This window comes from Idiotropiscis lumnitzeri, chromosome 7 (assembly GCF_059441095.1).
Source record: "Idiotropiscis lumnitzeri isolate Australia: NSW breed Sydney's pygmy pipehorse chromosome 7, RoL_Ilum_1.0, whole genome shotgun sequence".
NCBI classification, from domain to species: Eukaryota; Metazoa; Chordata; class Actinopteri; order Syngnathiformes; family Syngnathidae; genus Idiotropiscis; species Idiotropiscis lumnitzeri.
Genome location: NC_142397.1, coordinates 22,187,142 through 22,205,211, shown reverse-complemented (window position 1 = coordinate 22,205,211; position 18,070 = coordinate 22,187,142). Strand labels below are relative to the sequence as shown.

General features: G+C 43.0%; 1 protein-coding gene across 3 annotated transcripts in view; it reads left to right on the top strand.

Moving 5' to 3' along the window:
• Window positions 1-7,698, top strand: part of pipox (pipecolic acid oxidase) — a 47,732-nt gene extending 40,034 nt beyond the window's left edge. The window contains exons 8-10 of one of the 3 annotated variants that reach the window (XM_088301020.1): window positions 1,506-1,667; window positions 5,569-5,673; window positions 5,762-7,698. In XM_088301020.1, coding sequence (XP_088157146.1) covers window positions 1,506-1,636 — 131 coding nt within the window. In that variant the 3' untranslated portion in view covers window positions 1,637-1,667; window positions 5,569-5,673; window positions 5,762-7,698. Of the gene's footprint in view, window positions 1-1,505; window positions 5,674-5,761 lie in introns of all 3 variants that reach the window. The other 2 variants (XM_088301019.1, XM_088301018.1) reach the window with 2 other exon arrangements.
• The last annotated feature ends 10,372 nt before the right edge of the window (window positions 7,699-18,070 follow it).

The window sequence follows — 18,070 nt, the reverse complement described above, 5'->3', positions numbered from 1 at the left end:
AAGTGCTATAGAAATTAAGGTGTGTTTTATTGTATTGTCATTCTACCCTAACTCGTGAACAAGACTCCAAGTTACTTGAAATCCTCCACTTGGGTCAGGAGCTCCACCCTTTTCCGACCGAGGACTATGGTATCAGATTTGGAGGTCCTGATCTTCATCCCAACCGCTTCTCACCAGTGAGAGTTGGAGATCACTGCTTGAAGAAGCCAACAGTACCAAATCAAAATGCAAAAAGCAGAGATGCAATACTGAGCCACCAAACCGGACCACCTCATTGCCTCGGCTGCGCCTAGGAACTGCCCATAAAAGTTGTGAATAGAATCTGTGACAAAGGGCAGCCTTGGCGGAGTCCAAACCCCAATGGAAACAAATTTGACTTATTGTCAGCAATGCGGACCAAACTCTGACATTGGTAGTACAGAGAGTGAACTGCCCTTTATTAGTGGGCTTGGCTTGCCGGCACCTGTCAGCTTCAAAACATGCGGCTGCAAATCTGATGATATGACTACAAAGTCGATCATCGAACTGCGGCTTAGGGTGTCTTGGTGCCAAGTGCACACGTGGACACCCTTATGTTTGAACGTGGTGTTCATTATGGACAATCCATGATGAGCACAGATGTCCAGCAAACAGAACACCACTTTGATTGGGGGGTGCGTCCCTCCCAATGACGCCCTTCCATGTCTCACTGTGATTGCTCACGGTAGTATTGAAGTCCCCCAGCAAAACGAGGGAGTCCCAAAGGGGAGCGCTCTTCAGCACTCCCTCCAAGGACTCCAAAATGGGTGGGTTGTCTAAACTGCTGTCAGTCAGACCCTTTCATCCACTGGGCGGAACCCCAATGTACAGGTGCCAAGCCGGGGGGCAATAAGTATGCCCACACCTGCTGGATGCCTCTCACCATGGGCAACTCCAGAGTGCAAGAGTCCAACCTCTCTCAAGAGGACTGGTACAAGAGTCCAAGCTGTGTGTGAAGGTGAGCCCGACTATATCTCGTCGGAACATCTCTGCATTGCACACTAGCACAGGCTCCTTCCCTGCCACGGAGGTGACATTCCATCCCAAGAGCTAGTTTTGGTAGCCTGAGATCGGCCCCTGCCTCTTGCCGCTGCCTGGCTCATCGGGCGCCTGACCCCTTTGGCCCCTCCCCGCAGGTGGTGAGTCCATGGGAAAGGTGTAAATAAAACTGAAAACTTATAATAAAAAAAGTCTTCTCGGAATAAATTAAATAAAAATAAAATGTCCAACCACTTCTGGAAAAGTAGTTTTTGCACAGAATTGTACAATTACAATAAAACTATCAAAAAAGGCTTACCCTTCTCTCATTAAATAAGGTAACAAAAATATAATGTACTGCACCACTGTCACGTGACAACAATGAATTTGATTGTGTTTTTGGTGCAACTCTTGCTGTGGGATCACATTTGACTGCATAGGAGTCACTAATAGCGAAAGGTTATATTTATTGATGTCTTTTACTCATTCCAGTGTATTTTCTTCTTCAGGTCATGGCTTCAAGTTTGGCCCCATCATTGGCAAGCTGCTGTGCGAGCTTAGTCTAGGAGAAGTTCCCTCCTATGACCTTTCACCTTTCAGAATCAGCCGCTTCCAGACCGACATCAAATCATCTTTATAGAAATGTGCTGTCAACAGATCATCCATATCGTGTGATTTGACATTTAATTTGCGATTTTGATAATGATGATGGTTATTGTTATTATTCATTCTGCACTTTTCATTGTAGAATCTCAAATTGAAGCAAAAGCATAAAACAATGGGCTTTGGCCAAAATATTAACAGTAATAGTTGTAGTTCTAAAAACAATCCATTTTACCTTTTTTAATATGCTAAGAAGTAATCAATGTGTTGATTTTCAACGTGGCATTAGCACCAAATTCTAAAAAGATGTAGATAATGAAAAGCTACGTAATTTATTAATTTTTGTAATTTAGTCAGTTATTTACATAGACGGGCACTTAAAATTATGAAATACAAGGACTGTTCCAATCAAAACGGTCAGCAAGAAGCAGTCAACCAAAATGAAGCTCTGCCGATTCGGCTCAAATAACGAGATACTTGAAGTAGGCATTTTCCTCCTGGCTTCCATATATTGTTGGAACCAGTTAAAGCAGGGGTGTCAAAGTCAAATAAACGGGGCCAAATTAAAAAATTGCCAACAAGCCGAGGGCCGGACCGATCAAATGGTCGTTGAAAAAAATAAAATTATCACACATAGCCGAGTGAACCTAATTGAACGTACCGAAAACCTAACATATATAATACTATGTGATTGGATCGGACAAATAAAGCATGGCTCTGTCAGTAATTTTTCATTTTCAACAGGCACAAAAGACAAACTTTATAAAATCCTTATAACATGCATATTAAATGAATGAAGCGGTATTATTCAAAGCACCATCAGTCTATTTTGTCAGGAAAATGAAAAGTCAAAAGTAGGCTAAATTTACTTTTTATCAGTCGCTCAAGTGAAATATTTTTAAAACGATTGGATTGAAACAAAATAAAATAAAGTGCAAACATCCACTAATAAGAGAAAAACAACACTTTCTTCGAAGAAAAGTCACATGTGCAATGAAAACAAATATTTATCCCTTCATCCACCCATTATCTATACCGCTTCTCCTCACTAGGGTCGCAGGGGGACCTGGAGCCTATCCCAGCTATCTTCGGGCAGTAGGCGGGGGACACCCTGAATTGGTTGCCAGCAAATCACAGGGCACACAGAGACGACCAACCATCCGCGCTCACACTCATACCTAGGGGCAATTTAGCGTGTCCAATCAACCTGCCCATGTATGTTTTTGGAATGTGGGAGGAAACCGGAGTACCTGTAGGAAACCCACGCAGGCACGGGAAGAACAGGCAAACTCCACACAGGATGGCCTGAGCCGGGATTGAACCCACGACCGATGCTGTCTCTCACAGTGAGGCCATCATGCTAACCAGTCGGCCACCGTGCCGCCCACAAATATTTAACTTAACTATATTTAACTTTTTTTAAATTTTAACTGAGTTAAAAAATCTAAATATGATATTACACAGTAATGTTCACTTGTTTGAGGCTGAGGATGATACTTGATGGTGTCTGATCTTTTGGACAAGGTCATCAAAGTTTGGGGTCAGGCTCTGAGCTGAGGTTACCCTCAGGATTGAGTGAAGGTGTTCAGCTGTAAATCGACAATGAGCTGAGGATACCCTCAGGATTGAGTGAAGGTGTTCAGCTGTAAGTCGACAATGATAAGCTGTCAGGTCACCTGTAGCGTTTTCCTCCGGCATCTTCTCCCGTATTCTCGCCACCAGTCCACTCTTGTGTCCACACATTGCAGTTGCTCCATCTGTTGTTAAACCCACAAGTTTGTAAGGCTCACGTTTAAAAAGAGTTGCCTTTTATCTGGGCAAAATGTGTCAAAAGCTTTAAGCATCCAGCCTTTGATAAAACCCCTCTCTGTGAATGGCCGGTCTGATTTAGCGATCTCTATTGCCACAATAAAACTAGCCTTGACAGCAGCCTCACTTTGTGACTTGGCTTTTCTGAATAGAGCCTGTCCAGATTTAAGACCTTGTTGTAATTCTTTCGCCTTCTGTAGCCTTTGTTCCATGTCCATATTCTTGTCTTTGTCTGCATTTTTCGTTTCATGATGTCTCAGGTTATACTCTTTCATTACCACCACACTTTCTCCACAAAGAAGACACAGGCTTTCCATCAACCTCCATGAACATGTACTCCGCCTCCCACCTCGTTTGAAACCCCTGGTTCTCAGTGTCCACCTTTTGGTTTCGCCATTTTTTAATTTTTGATGGGTATCTGAAAGTTGACACTTGCTGCTATGATAATCACTGCTGATGAATAATGATATGAGGCGGCCTTGCGCAGCATGCTCCCGTCTCCCGCTCAGCACGACACTGTTGCATTATGGGAAATGTAGTTTTGGCGCATGTGAAACACCAGCGGCCCGCGGGCTGGTGCTAATAACTAATTACTATCATCCCGGGGGCCAAATAAATTCCTCTCTCAGGCCGGATCTGGCCCGCGGGCCTTGACTTTGACATATATGGACCAAAGGGTCGATGGTTTGACTCCCGCCTTTGAATGTACGTTATGTCATGTTAATGATATCAAGCATCAATTTAAGATCACTTTACTGCTTCAACATGACGGTGACGCATCGTTTCTCTTTTCAAATTGCCCAGATTCCAAATTATGGGAATACTCCGTAAGACATGTTTACAGCACAAATATTCCCAGGAAACAAGTCCATAATGAACAATCTAGTGTACAGCATGTCATAAATCAAAGCGATTACGTGAAATGGTCCAAAATATGCATTATGGCAGCATACAAGCCATGTCATTATTTTGATACTTAATCATCTTGAACATTTTTTCAGGGAATCAGGTGCCATTGATATTTTCACTTTTATTTCATTTATACACACTGACTAAATTATAAAAACATGATTTTGACTGGTCTGTTCCTTTAACAGTTAAAGGAACAGACTCACTCGACCAAGTGAGCTAAAGCGAAGGTAATCGACAACGTGAAGCTTGGATTTAATGAATGTGAAATTGAAACCGTCAGTCATTGGGAATGAATAGGGCCTTTTAAAATTTTTTTTTTTTTTTTTTAATGTTAACCAGTTCAGGGTGTACCCTGCCTACTGCCTGTAGATAGCTGGGATAGGCTCCAGCACCCCCGTGACCCTTGTGAGGAGAAGTGGTACAGATAATGAATGGATAAAATGTGAAAACTCTACATATATGGAACGAGAAAACAGAATATATGTTGAAATTGGAATAGTGCAAATCAGTTGTATTATGCAGGAGTATACGCATGTCAAAAAAGTAGGTGGATTAATAATAATTTTAAAAAAAATAAAGAATCATAACATGTGTGCTTTCAGCATTCGCACATGACACACATATCGTCTATCTTGCACCTCGTAAGGTGAGATGCACGAAATGTGAGGAGAAAACATTCCCAAAAATATTATTCAATTGCTTTGCTATGCTTTGTTTTGCTAGTGTGCAGTCAAACACTTGCTGTGCCTTTCTCTCCATCCATGAAACTTCGTCTTATCATTTGCTTGTTAATGAATATTGGTCTAAAATGTAGACGCAAAGTATCCAGATGATGCGCATTTTGCAGAATGTGTGCTTCAATGGCAGCATTTAGAGGGCAGTCAGTCCGAAATTGCATGATGTTTTGTGCAAGCACATGTTGCAGGCATCCAAACCGGTGGTAACATTAGCAACATGCCAGCATCAATTCTCATTCCAAGCAATGCTGGGTTCAATTATTCTTGTTAATAGGCTTGCCTTTATCAACGGGCTTGTCTGACCTGGAGCCCAGGAGGCCTACACGAGTCAAGGGCCTATCAGATTTAAAAAATCGGCCTTACGCTGAAGGTGATGAACGTGTCTTGTGACTGGATACTCCCCGAGTGAAGGGGCAGTGCTATCTGGAATCAACACACAAGAAAGTCGTATCTGGCGACTGTTGGAAAATGTAAAATATATTCTTTCTTTTTTTAACCTCAATGGCCGAAGGAGGGAAAATTATGGATTTAATTGCAGACACTCCTGTGCTCCTGTGAGGCCATTTTTGAGACAGACATTTCAAGCGAAGCTAGGTCGTCCAACACTCAGTACTGCGTAAGTGTCTTTCTGTTCATTATTTCTCCATAAAAGACGGTATTATGTTGTACCTATGATGTCTGACCTCCCTGTGGATCGTCTCCAGATCAACAAAGCACCCTTCCATCACACAGGGGTGGATTGCTTCGGGCCCTTCTCTGTCCGGGCTGAAGTCGGACGAGCGACAACCAAACGATGGGGCATAGTCTTCAAATGCCTCACCTCAAATGCAATCCATCTGGAAGTGTTGGCGGACCTCTCAGCCGCCAGTTTTCTGATGTCCTTCCGCCGTTTCACCGGGAGGAGAGGGCGTCCCCGCGTCCTCCTGTCTGACAACGGGACCAACTTCCATGGTGGGGAAGTTGAGTTGAAGAGGAATTATAAAGACATGACAGAGGAGCTGAAGAAACAACTCGCCCCCCTCCAAGTTGATTTTCGGTACAACCCTCCGAACGCCCCCCATTTCGGTGGAGTCTGGGAAAGGGAGGTCAAGTCAGTGAAAGCGGCTCTCAACTTCGCACTTGGAGGACAGGTTCCCAAAGCTGAAGTTTTCGCTACAGTATTGGTCGAAGTTGAAGCGATCCTGAACTCTAAACCGTTGGGGTACACGAGTAGTGACCTGGCTGACCTGGATCCCATCACACCAAACTCCCTCCTCATGGGGCGGCCAGACACAGCTCTTCCCCTGGCCACCTATGGATCAACAGATGACATCAGTGATCGTACATGGAGGTACAGTCAGGCCATAGCTGACCAGTTCTGGAAGAGGTACACCTCAGAGTATCTTCCCAATATGCAATGCCGTCGCAAGTGGCAAAGAGAACGCAGTAACTTGGAGATTGGCACTCCCGTCATGATAGTGGATCCAGCGCTACCCAGAGCGCATTGGCTCCTGGGCAGAGTGAAGACAGTCATCAAGGGAAGGGATGGGAGAGTCCGCTCAGCTATGGTAGACACCGGCCATAGAACCAACCACCGACCAGTGGCCCGCCTAATCGAGCTTCCCCCGCACTCTGACCCTGCTCCCACTTGATAGCAAACCTTCATTTAAAATTGATTTCCTTCCCGTAAATCAGGGGGCGGCTGTGCTGAAGGTTTGCATGTTTATAGAATCACCCATTTGAGTTCTGATTAAGAAGGGGATATTTTCTGAATGAATGTTATTTTGTTATGGCTTTAGGATATACACAGTTATATGATTAATAATTGTGCATCGTTTGACATTCTGCTGTATTGTTAATACTGTTTGCCTTTAATATTGGTGTGGCGCATATGATGGACAATGTGCTTATTTGCCGGTCGCGGGATGTCTCGCGCGATTCCGATTGAACGAGAATAGATTGCACTTAAAGAAAGGAGTGTGCACTTCACCAGAAGAGAAGGAAGTGTGCGAGTCGCGGCAAGAAGTCAGTCGGAAATATACGTTTCTCATCGCCGAGAAGGATCACTAACTCGAACGCCAGCAAAGTGGATCGGCGACGTTAACCCACGTCATCAAGCGAATGAAGTGTCGCCTCGGAAAAGGAGGTTTCGGCGCGGTGGATTGTGCTGCCTTGTGTGTGGCGTCTCTGTCGGAGATCGAGCTAGCGAGCATCCGGGCTAGTTAGCTTCAGCAGGCTAAGTACAGCCATTCTCCCTCGCGGCAGAGCCTCGTTGTCCTTGGACAATTCACCCAAGCCTTTCCCTCGCCAGTGAGGATCGACCTTCGCCCCCCCCTCTCGGATTGAGGATCTATCTTCGCCCCCCCCCCCTCTCGGATTAAGACAATTCTCCGCTCGCACCGGCGCATTCTAGCCCCCCCCCTCGAGAATTGCGCACTTGGATCCACCTTCTTCGCCGCGCATAGTTTAGAATACATCAAAGGGGAGGATTTCCACGACGTCAGCCAACATTCATGAGCTCCACCGACCCGGGCATCAAATTGGTACCATTTAATGTTAAACAAGGACATTGAGTTCAACTGCATTTATATAAGGGTGAATTGGATATTGTAATTTGGCTGAATAATTATTTCTAAGAATATTAAATGTGTATTCTTGCTAATTGAATATTCATGGTGTTATTGTGCCTAAGTGATTGTCATTATTGCATGTTAATTTCCCTCAATTATTATAGCGACAAGCGAAGAGTAAATTATTCGATTGTTAATTTGGTAAATAGGTCATCCCCTCAGGTAAATATACAGTCCTCTATAGGCTCCGGCACATTCACTGAAGGCCCAGGTGTGAAATGCACAGCCCGCCACTGAATTACAGGATAGTGTGTGCTAAGACAGAGGGCCTGTCAAAATTTTTAATAGTTTCGTATTATTTTGCCACCTGTTGAACTTTCAGTCAATGACTTTGTTGCTGCATGGTTCACGAAACCCACTCTCGGGGGCCTATCTTAAGGCCAAAGGCCCTATCAGAATGTAATAAATTCCACATTTTTCTGTCATTTGTTTAAATATGTCATGTCATTATCCACACCGCTTATCCTTTACTGGGTTGCGGTAGGGTGCTGGAGCCTATCTTTCGCTGACTACGGGTGAAAGGCCTTGTTTATTTATCTGTCAGTCATATCATATTGTGGCCTCCGCTGACCAATCACGCACTCGTACAAAAGACTCCAGACTAGTGGTGTCCCTATGCAACGTTTTTCATTTCCGATCCGATCCCGATATTACGGCCTAGAGTAATGTCCGATACTGAAATCGTCTTAAAGATAAAGATGTCCTTTAATAGTCCCATAATGGGGAAATTTGAGGCGTTACAGCAGCAAAGATCTAGATCACACAGAGGCGGCGGCGTAATGTAGCCGTTAATGTATAACATGAGCAGCAGACATTCATAAAAAGCATGCAAATATACACAGTATATGCGTATATACACAAATCCCCAAGTATATACACACTTACATCCCCCAACATATACAAGTGTAAGGAAACACTCCTAATGCCTGTCCATGGTACAGAGGGGAAATGAATAAAAACGCTGCAATGATAAAAAATACTGAATGATTGAAGATACTGCAATGATAAAAATACTGCCATGATAAAAGTACTGTCATAGTAAAAGTACTGCAATGATAAAAAAATACAGCAATGATAAAATATACTGCAATGATAAAAGTACTGTAATTATAAAATGTACTGCAATGATAAAAAAATACTGCAATGATAAAAGTACTGTAATCGTGAAAGTACTGCAATGATAGAAATACCGCAGTGATAAAAGTACTGTAATAAGAATACTGTAATGGTAAACGAAATTCAGCATTGGTCAGTATTTAAGTACATCATTGGATAAAGCCCAGTAGTAGTGTGTATTGGATTCTAGGACTGCACAATTGCATTAATGCCTGCCCGTTTGTAGGCCTGACCTAATGTTCTTGTTAAATGTCTGACAGCAGCCGGCGGGAAGGAGCGGCGAAATCTCCCTTTTGTACAGCGAGGGTGTAACAGTCTATCACTGAAGGAGCTGTGGAGTGTTCTAAGAGTGTCATTGAGTGGGTGGACTGGGTTGTCCAGCGTTGAGGTTTTGCCGTCATCCTCCTGCCCCCCACTGAGTCCACAGAGTCCAGGGAGCAGCCCAGGACAGAGCTGGCCCTCCTCACTAGTTTGTCCATTCTCTTTTTGTCCCGGTCCGAGATGCCTCCTGCCCAGGAGACCACTCCGTAGAAAATGACCGGTAAAACCACAGAGTCATAGAAGTTCCTGAAGAGTGTCCCCCGAACGCCAAAGGACCTCAGCCTCCTGAGTAGGAAGAGTCTGCTCTGACCCTTCCTATAGAGAGCATCTGTGTTGTCGCTCCAGTATAGTTTATCGTTCAGATGAACACCCAGCTACTTGTAAGTTGAGACCCTCTCAACGTCTGTTCCTGGATATTCACTGGTGCAGGTGGAGAGTGCCGACGCTTGCAGAATTCCACCACCAGCTCTTTGCATTTCCCAGCGTTGATGGAGACGGTTCTGCTGACACCAGTCTACAAAACCCTGCGTAACCCCTCTGTAGTCCCGATTGTCTCCGTCAGTGATGAGGCCAACAATCGCAGAGTCATCAGATAACTTCTGCAGGTGACAGGTGGAGGAAATGTATTTGTACTCCGAGGTGTAGAGGGTGAACAGGAAGGGAGCCAGAACAGTTCCCTGTGGCGCTCCTGTGCTGCAGAGGAGCACGTCAGACACACAGTCCTGTGTTCTCACGTACTGTGGCCGGTTTGTGAGGTAGTCATGGACATGCTGCCTTCCTTGCCTTCATCTTCCTCAGCTGGTTCTTCACCTGAGATGTTGTGTGGAACAAGGCTGAGCAGGATGAAGTGGTGGTTGTCTGATGTGGCTGGGAACTGTTGCCTGTGGAGAGAGAGAGGGGAGCAAGTTGTGGTCAGATTGAAGTCACCAGAGATAAGGAGCAGGGCATTTGGGTGCTGTGTTTGTAGCCTGCTCACAGCTGCAGTCAGTACGTCACAGGCTGTCTCACTGTTAGCAGAGGGTGGCACGTACGCCGCCACCACGATCACATGACTGAACTCTCGCGGTAAATAGAACGGGCGCATGCTAACAGCTATCAGCTCAATGTCCCGACTGCAAAGTTGATCCTTAACAGTTATGTGCCCAGGGTTACACCATCTATCATTAACAAACACAGCCAGCCCTCCCCCTTTCCTCTTACAGCTCTCCAGTGTCCTGTCCGCGCGTAGTATTTGGAAGCCGTCCAATTCCACGACGGCGTCCGGCGTTAGCTCTGTTAGCCACGACTCCGTGAACACCAGCAAGCTAGCCTCCCGGAAATTCCTTTCGTATCGGGTTAGCGCTGTTAGCTCGTCCATTTTATTGGGAAAGGATCTAACATTCCCCATAATAACGGACGGGAGGTCTCCTCCTTGCCTGGCGTTTAGCCCCCGCACGACATTCCCGTCTCTTCCTCCTCAGCTCGCGGGGGATATCGGGTCTCGCTCCGGGAGCTGGCGCGGGGTTAGCACGGAGTGCTAACAGCTGATCTCTTGTGTACACGATTGATCCGTAGCTCAGAGTTTCATGCAAAAAACAGCCCCCAACAGCAGTAAAACCACCGCAAGTTGAATGTCCGTTGCTGCGATGAGGTAAAGTAAAATAAAATAAAACAGGGTAAAGGGAAAAAACACACGAAAAAGGCTCAATAGTTAACCACGCTGCTGTAAACAGGCAGCCACTCGCGCGCGCCGCAACCGGAAACAGATATCTGCAGGAATGATGCATGCTGTAATTATTTTTTTAGTATGAATTGTTCGAGACTTGATCAAGTTGCTATTAGGCTATGCTATCGCTTTGTGTATGAATATGACCTGTGTATATTGTTACTCTCAAATAATGACACATGATGTAAAAGAAATGAACAAGGCTAAAAACCTGTTAGTTACAAGAGAGAATGTAACAACATGATTGCATCTACATATAATTCAATGTATTATGCTGCTTGGATATATGCTATTAAGCATTGTGTTTGTTTAGGACTATTAGTGGTGAGCCAAAAAAAGGTTGGGTTTTGTTTTTATTTTGGTCGGCCATCTGCGCAGAGAACAGGTCACATAAATGTCATTCAGCTGTGCAGGAATGGTGACATATACTTGAAATCATACTTCGATAAGGTAAATAAAATAATCTGTTTTCACGGTTATAGAGAAAGAGCCAGTCAGATGTCCGAAATATTTTATTACCCCAAAAATATCATTAATCAGGCTCCTGGCATTTTAGGACTTGAAAGCTTAGACTATCATTTAATCGCATTTACTCACTTATTACCCCTTTCTATTATTTCTTACTTTTGTTATCATGCATGTTTTCTTGAATGATTCTCATATTATTCAGGACTCAATTTATTTGGTCTCTGCAGTAATTTTGTGACTTTCATGATCGCCTATTGTATCCCGCGTCTGGCGGAATCAACTGTTAATCACTGAATGTTATTCGAACTATTGCCTTTTTATTAAATCTCAAACTGTAAATTCAATTAAATCTGTTATTGTCATTCTTTTGTCCACGCAACCTTTACATTTAATGAACGGCTACGACCCCTCTAACATCGGGTTATATCACCAACTATGAAATTAATTAAAATGTTCACTCCGGTTTAATATAAACAAACCCGTACGGCCCCCCCCCCTCCAAGGACTTTTAAATTGCTAGGTCAGTAACAATTGCAATCGACTCATAGAGATGGGCCTGCTGTAAAAACGAAGTAGTCGAATTATTAATTCTTAATTCTGTGTGATTACTCATTAAGGATAAATAAGCCGTGGAGGACCGGATTGGCTCCGTAAAAACTTAAGGCAGTTAGTTAAACTCGGCTTAAAGAAGCTCCCATCTCCTTGCGAGAAAGCCTTGGCGCTCTCGAAGGTTGAGGGGAGTTCCGACCCATTGATCAGAGAGTTGGTCCGGACTTTATCCCAATTTGTCCTGCGGATAAGCAGAATCTGACATGTGCATGTTATTTAGGTCGTACTTGTGGGTATATTTATCAGAAATCAGAAATCCCTTTATTGTCATTGTACTCAAGTGTGCAACGAGATTCGAGAGCTCCCCTCTCCAGTGCAATACAACAATAATTCAATTAAATATATAAATTAGATAAATAAGAGAATAAATAGTGAGATGGAAAATAACATTTATCTCCCTTTTTCCTTAATAGCCGAAGTCCTACTATAATAGCCGAGACAGCCTTCCCTCCTATCTCCCAACCCCTAACCTTCCTTTTCACCTTTTTGACCAGATTCAGAAGATAAAACCTGGTTTTGATTTTTCTTCAACATTAGATTAATTTTGATCATTCTTTCGCAAAAGACTAATTTTGATTTTTCTATCAAGTTATATTAATGATATCTTCATATTAGATTACTTTTGAACCTTTTCTTTAGACCGGACAGTTTTAGAATGGACAATTTTGATGATTCTGCAACAATTATCAAACCAAGAAAGAAACATCATAGGAAATCAGCTGTCGAGGGCAGTTCACACGCTCAAGGCTAATTATTTTGTCTTAGAGAAGAAACGCACTAACGCTGAGTAACCAGGAGCTGTAGTACGTCCCTAACCCAAAGCGCAAGGAAAGGCTTCTAAAATAGGCAGCTCCGCTCCGACAACTAAAAGATAGTAAAGTGGGCTACAGAATACGCTAAGAGGAAAGAAAGGCGGGCAACAGAATGCGCTAATAGTACATATTATGGATAACATCAGTGAAAGAAAGAGGGAATCTGACATGTCTCCATGCCCCTCAGAAGAAGCAGGTTCAGCGACGTCTACCCCTCAGTCTCCAGGGCAACATGATTTGCCGATAAGACTTGTATTATACCAGTGGTTCTCAATTATTTCCTGTCACGCCCCCCCTACCAAGAAGAAAACAATTCGCGCCCCCCCACCACCAATTTCTTTTTTTTTTACATTTCGTACTAATGTACATGTTCTTTGTATATTAATGTTAGATTGTCAATAAAATATCCCTTAACAAAGCTAAATTGATAAAAAAAATCATTTTCAGAACGACTATTTTGAGGATCTCGAAACTCAGTACTGTTGTGCAAATATTGATGAGATGATACATATTTACTATACGTTTTTGTATTGTTTTCTTTAACTTTATTAACATGAACAAACCAAACAGTTATTAATACGTACATAATATAGAAAAGACAAAAAGAGCCAGGGGGATTTGAAACAAAAATCTATATAAATAACATAAAGCAACAGTTTTAATGTTTACTATGCATATTTATTTATGTTTACAATACGTTTGACGTAGAACCTCTTCGTTGTGATGACGTCATCCATTTCTTATTTTGTTTAGATACGTAATTGTTGCAATACAACATTTCTAGTCATAGCTGCTGGCTCTCCGCCAAACGTGGTTCGAGTCTGTCAGGTTCGCCAATTTGACATGTGTTCATAAGCTAAAAGAAGAGAGGCACTCAGCTCAAGTGGAGACAGAAAGGTTAATAAAGTTTATTTGACAACTTCATCTCCCCTCCGTTCCCCGATGTTTTTCTCACATTCCCTTTTATAGGGTCGGGGAATCAGATTACACTTCGAGAAATCAGATTACACTCAAGGGTGGTACAGTTTGTCTACTCAAAAGCTGGTTTAGTCCGGTCTAACATGGGCGCGCCGTCGTGGGTCGCAGCGGACTTTGACGTCAACTTCTTCTATCAGGATTCAGCACGATGCTGTTTGCGTCATCCTCACTTCTGAAGAAGCGCTGCCGCCCTGCCAATTGCAGACACCTCCCTGCAGCAGAGGTGTCCTCCTGTATCTCCACTCAAACTGTAAACACTCAGCATAGTCCACTCTATTAAACTGCAACATGTTATATGCACTACATATTAAAATAAGCTGTATCACGGCAAATGTATAATAACCTCTTAATATTATTCCCTCCTGTTTATTCTACATTTGCCCCAAAAAATTATCATCAATGGAACTTCCAAAGATTTAATTCCATTGAATCACTAGCTTGATAGCAAATGTAAACCCCTCTATTTTTGTTTGTTTAACTTTAATGTATTTGAGCGTTTTGGATTAACGAAGGTAAATTCCCAGGTAAATTCAGTCGTCGTCATCAACTTGATCATCAGTGTCTCCTCCATCACCAGCACCTCTCTAATTAATCAAAGGATATATTTCCTGTAGTTTGGAATTTGTTGGAGCGAGAGCTGTTGAGATAAGTCGGACAAGCAAAGCGCAAATGCAGGGAATACAACAACATCCACACAGTACAAGGATTGAGGTGAACATTGTTATAGAAATCATTACAGAAAATACCATATTTTTATATTTACCAAATGTTTTGTTCCACCACTCATCCCATCCAGAGGTAGTCACACCTGAGTGTTCCTTCATCTTACGGTTCAGGGTGCGCAAGCCTGCAATGGCTCTTGTGAAGGACCCTTCCGGAGAAGTGTTGTTAGGAATGAATGTACAACATTGGTCCCCGAACATGGCGCAAACCCCTCCTCTCTCTGCCAACAGCATGTCCACCGCGATGCGGTTTTAAAATGCCATGAGTGATGTTGCTGCCAATTGTTCTTTAATAGCTATAAATCCCTCTTCAGTGAAGTTCCCCAATCTTTGCACGTTATAGTGCATGTAGTTTATTCAATCAACATTCTTATTCGGTGTAATCCAAAGAAGAATGGATTCGAACCCCGCTGCGATTTGATTTACCAACTTATACTCATCTGGTACGCCCCTTGGTTGGCCAATTGCATCCAAATAGGTCACATCATCATCCCTCCAGGAAGCACTTCGTCTTTTCCTGGGGTAATAATAGGGGGGTTCGTGGGCTTCAACTGCTCTTTGAATGTCCCCTTGCTGTGGATGGAAAAATAGACACTGGTAAGAGAAGTGACACCAATGCACAAGTTCCAACTGCGTCCTTTAATGAATCAAAAAACTTAGTACCCCCGCACCACCACCACACGTCGCTGCGTGGTAGTAGTGTACCTGCTTGGAGCACAGTTGTTTTACACCACGCTCGTGATAAGCTTCCCACTTTATTCTGTGTTCCTGTGAGATTAACACAAGTAAAGTTAGCTACTGCTACATCAGTAGAAAAGATAGGCTTATCTTTCGTTGCCTTAGTCACAGGGTACACATCATTCCAAGCAATGCAGTCCGTATTAGGTGTTAATTTCGTCATTACTTCTAAAAGACATGTTGATGGAAGAGCTGCTGGAATTACTCGTAGCAATGGTCTCGGACCCATGCATGAAACTGTAGTGTATTTTCACAAGGTCTGACATATGGCCATGACAACTGTTGCTTTGAACTCCCCCAGGGCTTTCTGACCCCCCTTTTTGACACGTAGATTGCAGCCCTGAGAGGCGCGGGACTTCAGTCTTATCTACGGGGGGTCAGGAAGTTGAACAGGGGTTATCTGCGTCCCGAAGAGGGTGTTTTACAAAAGAGGGGTCTGGCGCCGGGAAGTCGCACCGGCGGGGAGTCTGTGCCCCGCAGCCACGGGGGGAAGTTTGAGGGGCAGTTGAGAGGCAGCAGGATAAAAATGAATATGCGACAAGCGAGAATTAGATATTCATGTCTTTTGTTTGCCTTCCCTATAAGAAGGGAAGGCGCGAGAGGGGGACACCTTTTTTCTTTTGGGAACTTCTGACATCAGCTGAGATCAATAAAATCTTCTTCCAACCACCGGTGTGTGTCAGAAGTTTTTTCCATCACCAAGCCAACCTTGCCTGGCGACCTGTCCGGAGGGGAGCTGAGCCAGACCCGCACATCAACAACGAAATTTACCACAAACACAGCTAGAATTTGCAGTTTTAGCAGTTTATTCCATTAATAGTAGCCAATTATTTCCTAGTTGGGTAACTCCCGTAACAGCCAAAAAGTGATCATCTACAGTGACTTTTCCTTTAAATTTTAGCACCATTTTAGATCGTTTATTTATTGAAGTTTCAGTCTCTATATTTTCTGTAGGGGTAGCCTCAACGGGATTCTTTAAAACGGTAGATACACAAATTACAATAGTATGATAAGGATCTACCCCTTGAGAATATGGGCTTAAATCTAATTCTTCACATGGATTATTGTTGCATCCCCAATTTGTCGAGTTAATAGTTAACTGAATTCCTATCGCTACGTGTGTTAATGAAAATTTCTTCCGCAGGGTTTTTGCACATTTTTCAGTAGTCCAATCAGACCAATCTTGTCCCGTTTCTGCTACCAGTCCATCCCATCTTCTAGTTCTCGCAGTTAAGTACCATGTGTACAGGCGTCCATAACTTTGTGCACTATCCGCATGTCGTCCTACTTTGAAAACGGATGCTTCACTCAATTTAACTTGGGACCATGGTATAATAGCAGTTGTCACCTTATTAGTCGGCAAACAAATCATTGTTGCAGAGTTAGCAATACTGTTGCTCCTAGCGCATGATGTAAAATTCTTTTTATCAGGTAATCTAAGATTTTTAGTTGAATGTCCATTATTATTATTTATCGGTGTATATATTAGTGTATACAAAGTTCTCACTGCAACTAAAACTACACAACACAAAATCTCAATCTTTATCCAACGAAAGTCATGTCGACCGAGAGACCCCTAATAGGGTAGGGTGGCTTTTAGTTCTTCACTGGCCTAAAATGTTTTCAGATCCTATTGATCTGCTCCCACCTAGTCACCAGACTTGCCTACCTTTCCCTTGTCGGGTGTCTCGGTTGAGATGACCTTCTTACAATGCGCAAGGTGGATCCAGGTGTTTCGTGCTGCAATTTTTACTGCAGTTGGTGTGGTCAGCAGAACTTGGTGAGGGCCTTCCCACTTCGGAGAGTTCCAGTGTTTCCTTTTTAGGCTCCGGATCAGAACCCAGTCTCCCGGAACGACCTGTTTGTCCTGTTGAAGAGAAGTACACTCGCTTTCTGGCAATATCAATTCATTTCTTTTTTCTAAAGTTTTCCGCATGTAATCGGCTAGGTTGGCCTCATTATCAATTTCCCACTGTGTGGAAAAATAAGGTACCCTATATGGTCTGCCAAAAAGAACTTCATAAGGTGTCAGTCCTGTGGAACTTGTAATATTAATATGTAATTTTACAAGGTCTATACATTGAGTCCAAGGACGTTTAGTTCCTTCCATACATTTTTTCAGTCTATGTTTTATCGTTCCATTCATTCTTTCCACCAGGCCTGCACTCTGGGGGTGGTATGAACAATGGTGTTTTAAAGCTATGTGAAACATTTGCCCTATTTTATTTATGATTGTATTTACGAAGTGTGTTCCATTATCACTATAGATTATTTCTGGTATACCATATCTTGGTATTATATCTTTACATCATGATTTCGCAACTGTCAGTGCATCTTGTTGTTTTGCTGGAAAAATTTCTACCCATTTTGAGTATGCGTCAATAATAACAAGACAATATTTTTTCCCTTCGCTTTTACTCAGTTCAATAAAATCCATATGGATTCGTTGGAAAGGGTATGTTGCTTGAGGAAACTGTTCTCTTTTTGGGCGTATGTTTCCCTGAGAATTGTGTCGAGCACAGATCATACAGGCTCTACAAAAAGTTTTTGAGAATAAATTAAAGCCATATGTTGTATAAAATTGGTTTCTGTCCCACCATCCCACCGGTTGACACATGTGACACACCATGTGTCAATATAGCAGCCCATCGAAAAATATTTCTTGGAAGAATCGGTTTATTATCTGAACTGACATTTATGCCATTAGCCAAAGTAGCTCCTTTATTTAGCCATAGTTTTTGCTCTTGCATAGGACTCTGTTGTTGCATGTCTACAAGGATGTCGTCTCGCAGAACGTTATCTAGCCGCGCACACTCAGCCAAACCTATAAATGGTTTGGTAGCTGCTTCTTTTGCTGTCTTATCTGCGAACGCATTTCCTAAAGTAATGTCATCAGTACCCGCAGTATGTGCGGAACATTTACATATTGCAATTT